An 8,023-nucleotide genomic window follows, 5' to 3' on the forward strand; every position below is an offset into this window, starting at 1 on the left:
CTCTGCACAACCTCAAGGAGACCTGCAAAACCACAAAGACAAAAAGCCTGCACATTATACACAGGTCTGATAAAAACAGAACTTCCTGGAATAGTTATACATAAACACTCAAATGAAATACAGGTGGATAGTTCAAAGAATAACCAGCACGTAACATGGAAGATCGCAAAAGCTTCAAAGCACTCCAGCTCTCAAAGTGGAACTCAGTTCACCATTTAAACAACACCACACAGAAATGTGGCCAAAACCATTGATTCAGACACACTTGGAAGATGAGACAAGCACTGTTCTCAGGTTCAACCCATTCATTCATTCATTCACATGGTGAAAATAATCACCCAGAGGTCAACCTACCTTTCTGGCAGTGGTTAGCATTCCAGCAACGATAGTTGTACTGGTTGTACACACTGGTCTTTATGCAAAGTGGCCGGTCCTCCATGGTCCCTGGGCAGACATCCCCACACTCACTCTGCTGCTTATTCCGATCGATATAGTTATTTTCCACAGAATCCAGAATGAAGGACCAGTCAATGGTGGATAAGTAACAGAGATCATGGTTCTTTTCAATCCGAACGGCGCCCCGTGTGATATTCTGGAGGCTGTACAGGCCAATCTCTTTCAAATGAGTCATTTCGAAGATGACCAAGGCGTAGTTGAAGAAAAGGTTTATCCCCCGGATAACAGTGAGGTTTGGGAAGAGGTCCCTCAACGTCTCCAGCCCATAGACACGGTATAGGAGCAGGTAATCAGTGATAACGGTCAGCTTTGGGAATCGGAGGGCACGAAAGTCTTCTGCTTTACCGTTAAAGATAAGTAGGATCTGCAGGTAGCCTTCTATTATGGTGCAGTTCTCCAGCTGACGGAGATCGCTCACATGGTTTCTGATATCAATACCACTGCATACTGAAAAAGAAATGAAGGAACTGTTTATTATCCAATAATATAAATACAAGATATGTCAATTCTCTCACACCCTGCCATTAACCATAATAACTGGATAATTGAAATTACTTCACTCCCCTCATGGATCAATAGGATAAAGGGCAGCAGCCAATGTGGTACTGAGCTATACTGGCCAAAACTGAGCAGACTGTTGTTAGTGGGAAGATGGTGCAGGAACCATATAGATCATCTGTGTGGGGAGGGAAAGTAAAGGGAAAATTCTGCCAAATTGATTAGGCTCAAAAGAGATCAAAAATAAGAATCCAAGTAACACCCACTCCACGTCAATTATTTTTCTTGGAGCCCTGATTAAGCAGCCATTACAACTTGGTGACCTTCAATGACAACAGCAAATTAGAAAATCCACGTAACCTGAACCAAACTTGGATTAAGCAGGCACCTGAAGAGATTCACTTTGAATTCCAGGCTTGTAAAGGCTCAATTTTTTTTTAAGGCAGACTCAATAATTTTAGTAACCAAAATGCAATTCTTGAGTAAGGACCTCTAAAATGAATAGCAGTGTCATATTAGTAATGAAAATACTTAAGAGTATAGGGTCATTGCGGCACAGGAGGCAGTCTTTCGGCCCACCAAATCTATGTCAGCTCTCTAGAGCAATCCAATCAGTTCCATTTCCCCACACTATACCTATGGCCCTGCAAGTACCCATCCAATTTCCTCTCGGCTTTGACCACCCTCGTAGGCAGCAAATTCCAGGTCATTACCACTCGCTGCATAAAAAAAGGTTCTTCCTCACATCTCCCCTGTATCTCTTGCCCAAAATCTTAAATCTATGTCTCCTAGTCCTTGCACCATCAGCTAATGGGGAACAGCTTTTGTCTACCTTATCTAAACCTGTCATAATTTTGTACACCTCTATCAAATTTCTCCTCAATCTAATTTGCTCCAAGGAGAACCACAGCATCTCCCACCTAACCTTATAGCTAAAAGTCCTTATCCCTGGAACCATTCTGGTAAATCTCCTCTGCATCCTCTCAAGCACCTTCACACCCTTCCTAAAGTGTGGTAAAACAGGATGGACATTCAAATTGATTGAACCGTAAACTTCTCATGAAATGTCATTGTGATAAGTGGCGGTGTAATGCTTCAGCATTCACAGAGGACACAATGGCTGTAACACTGAAACAGTGTGGACCACTCTCCCAATGGGCTCAAGCTGGTTATGGAGCTGAGCCATACTGACCTGGAAGGTCCAGTGTTAGATGACTGGGGTGTGTCGAATTAGCTTGTTACAGCCAGTGTGGCGGCATAGGTGCTACAACAGGCCTCAATGGGAGGGGAGAAAGTCAGCCAGGGTTATCACTCCCAAATGCTATCCAGTAACCACTGCCAGAAAGGGCCCACATAAATGTAGAGAGAAGATTAAGCTAGGCTGTGATATTTAAGTATAACAACTTTGTTGGGCATGGTGTTACGCTCCTCAAATAAATTTATGCAACTTCCATAGGCTAGCCTGATCAGACTCCCACCTTATACACTCTGCTGTGCATATCCTAACTCAGATAAATTCCTGTTCACCCATCACCCCTGCTCACTGACTTACAATGGCTCCCAATCTGGCAACAAGTTGATGTTAAAATTCTCATCCTTGTTTTAAATCCCTCCATGGTCATCCCCCGCCCTGTCTCTGTAACTTATTCCAGCCCCATCAACCTCTAAGATCTCTACTTTCCTCCATTTCTGACCTCGTGCATCCCCAATTTTCATCGTGCTCACCAATGGTAGCCATGCTTTCAGCTGTCTACGCCCTAAAAACTGGAATTCCCTCCACACACCTCCATGCCTCTCCTCCTTTAAGATACTCCTTAAAACCCTACTCTTCGTCCAAGCTTTTGGTCATCTGCATCAATATCTTTTTATATGGCCTGGATTTAAATTTTGTTTTATAACACGTCCATGCAACATGTTGGGATGTTTTGCTATTTTAAAGGTGCTATATAAATACGCGTCTACCCTGAGGCACAGTGTGGCTTTCGTGCAGAGAGATCGACCATTGACATGCTGTTCTCCCTTCGTCAGATACAGGAGGAATTCCGTGAACAACAGATGCCCCTCGACATTGCTTTCATTGATCTCACCAAAGCCTTTGACTTCGTCAGCAGACATGGTCTCTTCAGACTACTAGAAAAGATTGGATGCCCACCAAAGCTATTAAGTATCATCACCTCATTCCATGACAATATGAAAGGCACAATTCAACATGGTGGCTCCTCATCAGAGCCCTTTCCTATCCTGAGTGGCGTGAAACAGGGCTGTGTTCTCGCACCCACACTTTTTGGGATTTTCTTCTCCCTGCTGCTTTCACATCCGTTCAAGTCCTCTGAAGAAGGAATTTTCCTCCACACAAGATCAGGGGGCAGGTTGTTCAACCTTGCCCAACTAAGAGCGAAGTCCAAAGTACGGAAAGTCCTCATCAGGGAACTCCTCTTTGCTGACGATGCTGCTTTAACATCTCACACTGAAAGAGTGCCTGCAGAGTCTCATCGACAGGTTGGAGGCTGCCTGCAATGAATTTGGCCTAACCATCAGCCTCAAGAAAACGAACATCATGGGGCAGGATGTCAGAAATGCTCCATCCATCAATATTGGCGACCACGCTCTGGAAGTGGTTTAAGAGTTCACCTACCTAGGCTCAACTATCACCAGTAACCTGTCTCTAGATGCAGAAATCAACAAGCGCATGGGAAAGGCTTCCACTGCTATGTCCAGACTGGCCAAGAGAGTGTGGGAAAATGGCACACTGACATGGAACACAAAAGTCCGAGTGTATCAGGCCTGTGTCCTCAGTACCTTGCTCTAGGGCAGCAAGGCCTGGACAACGTATGTCAGCCAAGAGCGACGTCTCAATTCATTCCATCTTCGCTGCCTCCGGAGAATACTTGGCATCAGGTGGCAGGACCGTATCTCCAACACAGAAGTCCTCGAGGCGGCCAACATCCCCAGCTTATACACACTACTGAGTCAGCGGCGCTTGAGATGACTTGGCCATGTGAGCCGCATGGAAGATGGCAGGATCCCCAAAGACACATTGTACAGCGAGCTTGCCACTGGTATCAGACCCACCGGCCGTCCATGTCTCCGCTTTAAAGACGTCTGCAAACGCAACATGAAATCCTGTGACATTGATCACAAGTCATGGGAGTCAGTTGCCAGCGTCCGCCAGAGCTGGCGGGCAGCCATAAAGGCGGGGCTAAAGTGTGGCGAGTCGAAGAGACTTAGTAGTTGGCAGGAAAAAAGACAGAGGCGCAAGGGGAAAGCCAACTGTGTAACAGCCCCGACAAACAAATTTCTCTGCAACACCTGTGGAAGAGTCTGTCACTCTAGCATTGGCCTTTATAGCCACTCCAGGCGCTGCTCCACAAACTACTGACCACCTCCAGGCGCTTATCCATTGTCTCTCGAGATAAGGAGGCCAAAGAAGAAGATATAAATACAAGTTGTTGTTCTTCTACTGAGAACAGGGGAGGCAGTGGCATAGTGGTTATGTCACTAGACTAGTAATCCAGAGGCCCAGACATTAAAGCCCTGTGGACATGGGTTCGAATCCCACCATGGCAGATGGTGAAATTTGAATTCAATTAATAAAAAAATTAAAAATCTGGAATTAACCTAGTCTAATGGTGACCACAAAACAATTGTTGATTGTTGTAAAAACACATCTGGTTCACTAATGCCCTTTAGGGAAGGAAATCTGCCTTCCTTGCCTGGCCTACATGTGAATCCAGGCTCACAGCAATGTGGTTGACTCTTAAATGCCCTCCAAAGTGGCTAGGCAAGCTACTCAATTTCTCAAGGGCAATTAGATGGGCAATAAATGCTGGCCTTGCCAGTGACGCCCACATCCCTTGAATGAACAATAAAAAAAAATTAAAATTCCAGAGGGAGGACCCAAACCTCATAATGCAGACCACCAAGATTAAAAAGAGTAACGTTAAATCAAGTAGTAATGGTAAGGTGAAGTCAGAGCTAGTCAAAAAGAAAACTGCTGGTTTCACTTGCAGTGCATTTCATTCTAGATAACAAAAGCAATGCTATCCCCTTTTAATTGAAATTACTGTAGAGGAAACATTTGCAAACCGTTCAATTTTATCACTTCAAACACCAGCATTCACTAGTGTTTACACAATACAAAACGTTTGAAGAAGCAGATCTTTATCACGTATAAATGGCTGTCTTCACATGATGCACCATATGCAGTAGAAGTCACTTCCTACTGCAGTGGAGATGGAAGATTTACACACCTTGCCATTGAGGGGCATTGGGAAGAGGGGAGCATCCCTGTCACTAGTGGAATCAAGGCCTACAAGCCGTGCAAGCTTGGTTCAAAATTAAATGAATACTCATTGCCTTGCTTTCCCTGCTTCCCAAATGTCTCATTATATGTGGCACTCGATTTGTTTACTGCAATGAGACCATTACACCTTTTCCTTCCAGTATCATGCTTTAGTTCTATCATCCAAAACCTACTGGGGGAGGTGTGTGGAAAAGGTACTTTTTGACTTCACTTTTAAATGGCTTAGGTATAATTTGAAGGTTTGGTCCACACAATCTCTCTAACTATTCAATTGCATTCCATTAACATTTTAAACTTCTCGGTCAGATCATCCCCTCAAACTTCCACACTCAAGAGAATCAAGCCAAGTTTATCCAGCCTGTTCTTGGAACTTAACCTTTCAAGATAATGAGAAGAGGTGGGGAGGGAAATGCCGAGGAAAAAAATTAAGTAATGCCATTTGATTCAAACTCTAAACACAAACAAACAGGAGCATCAGGATTCATATTACAAATCTACTTTTCGCTGAAACAGTTTAAATTGAGTTCATACCTACATAAAGAACTTAGTGATGCAGTACTGAATCACAGGCTATGCAAATATAGATCAGAGGCTGCATGTGACGCAGTGGCCTTCCCTCCCCTGCCCTCATGCACACACTGGGTGCATGTACAGGCCTCAGAATTAACATTCTGTGCTGTGAACTGATCAGCAGCTCACTTGCTGTGTCTAAGCGGGCTTTAATCTGCAACAGCAGGATTCAATTTACATCAGTAAATAAAAATGGAATCTAAGCCAGCCGTGTAAACAGGTTATTTTGTTAAATTGGTCACACGACTGGATTAATTCTCGGTCAAGCATTCCCTAACGAAAATAAAAAATAGAAATCAATTACAAAACAGGCTGGGGAGGGGCGGAGGAGAGGTAGCTTTTACTTTTCAATTTTCTCCTCTTGCTGCGGTTCCAGTCGCATCAGGCATCTCCAGCACCTCGGACATCCTTCACAATGGGAGCTTAGATTATAGACGGTATCCCAGATGAACACACACACACACACTCACTCACTCACGTCTATAGGGTAGTAATCAGGAAATGTTTGCTTCAGGAGCAGAAAATCATATTTTACCCCTCTCTAATCCAGTGGTGCCAAGGTCAATTTCAAGAATTCTACTTCTAAACAGACCAGGGATTAAGGCTGGGAGCTTCCTGGTTTGACTCATTATGCAAGGCAGTACACTCACTCTTTGAGCCTGAGGAAGAAGGAACAGTACTCAAGAACCTGAACACCAGAGAAAGAGAATTCTTTTTTATTCAGTTGGTGAGATTCAAGGTGCTGCCAAAAAAAAAATTAAAGGTGTTAATGCTATAAACATCCTCATTTGTCCATGAACCAGATTCTTGTAGCAGACAAATAACCTGCCATTTAAGATTCAGGATTTCATACACTGCTATGCAAATTTTGAAGATCTATTAAATAAATTTTACATAATTACAAAATAGAAAAATGTCTCTTGGCTAAAACTCAAAACAAACAAGATGAGATTATGTGAAGTGGGATCAATGGGATACTTTAAATGGCTGCAGCACTGGGTCAGGAACCAACTTTAAGATACATGTCCTCAGTAAATCCCTCCAAGGCCTCATCCCTCTCTGCCCCTAATCTCCAGCTCTTTACCCGTCTCTCCAGTCTTCCCAAAACCAGTCTACCTCTTCCTGCTTCCCTCTGTTCCCACTATTTGTGGATGTTCCTTCAGCCACCTTACCTCAGTGTTTAGAACTTTCTCCTTCAGTACTCCCAGCCTTTAACTTTCATTTCTGATGAAAGGTCACAGACTGAAACATTAACTGTTTCTCTCTCCACAGATGCTGCCAGACCTCCTGTGTATTTCCAGCACAGTTTTTATTTTACATTTCCTGCCCTGCCAACAAACTGTTTTCTACAACTGTGCTTCTGCTCCCTCCTGAAACTCTTCCTCCTCCCTGCCCCCAACGTATCCGCTGCTCTGTAAAATCCTCTGCATCATAAATTATAAATTTAGACAGTTGAAGAAAACAAATGCATTTTCTCCACATCCTCACTGTACTGAAATCAAGATTTATCCCACTGTCTCCTAGTTCAAATTCATTCTGGTCACCACACTTTAGGAAGGATGTGAGGGTCCTTGAGAGGGTGCAGAGGAGATTTACCAGAATGGTTCCAAAGATAAGAGATTTTAGATATAAGATTAGGTTGGAGAAGATGGGGTTCTTCTCCTTGGAGCAAAGGAGATGGAGAGGAAAATTGATAGGTGTATAACATTATGACAGGCTTAGGTAGGGTAGACAAAGAAAAGCTGTTCCTGTTAGCTAACGGTACAAGGACTAGGAGACACAGATTTATGGTTTTGGGCAAGAAATGCAGGGGGAATATGAGGAAGAACTTTTTTTACACAGCAAGTGGTCATGACCTGGAACTCGCCGCCTGAGGGTGGTGGAAGCAGAGACGAAGAATGATTTTAAAAAGGAAATTGGATGAGCACTTAAGGGAAATAAACTTACAGGGCTACGGGGATACAGCAGAGAAATGGGACTAACTGGATTGCTGTACAGACAGCTGGCATAGATTCGATGGGCCAAATGGCCTCCTTTTGTGCTCTACTGACTTTATGACTCATTCGTTGGCAGCACCTTAAAACAATGGAACCCCTCACATGCTGCAGTCTGCACTTCATTCTTCAATCTATATGTTTATGAAACACAGGTTTTCAAACGGAGCTTCTTGAAAGGATCCCGAAAAGTCTCCAAGGT

The 8,023-nt window shown here is 43.7% G+C and overlaps 1 protein-coding gene across 1 annotated transcript in view; it reads right to left on the reverse strand.

The window, feature by feature from the left end:
- Positions 1 to 722, reverse strand: part of igf1ra (insulin-like growth factor 1a receptor) — a 235,637-nt gene extending 234,915 nt beyond the window's left edge. Inside the window, exon 1 of the mRNA XM_068015541.1 lies at positions 355 to 722. Within this exon, the coding sequence (XP_067871642.1) occupies positions 355 to 631 (277 nt within the window). The 5' untranslated portion in view covers positions 632 to 722. The remainder of the gene's footprint in view (positions 1 to 354) is intronic.
- Positions 723 to 8,023: the final 7,301 nt, after the last annotated feature.

This window comes from Heterodontus francisci, chromosome 35 (assembly GCF_036365525.1).
Source record: "Heterodontus francisci isolate sHetFra1 chromosome 35, sHetFra1.hap1, whole genome shotgun sequence".
NCBI classification, from domain to species: domain Eukaryota; kingdom Metazoa; phylum Chordata; class Chondrichthyes; order Heterodontiformes; family Heterodontidae; genus Heterodontus; species Heterodontus francisci.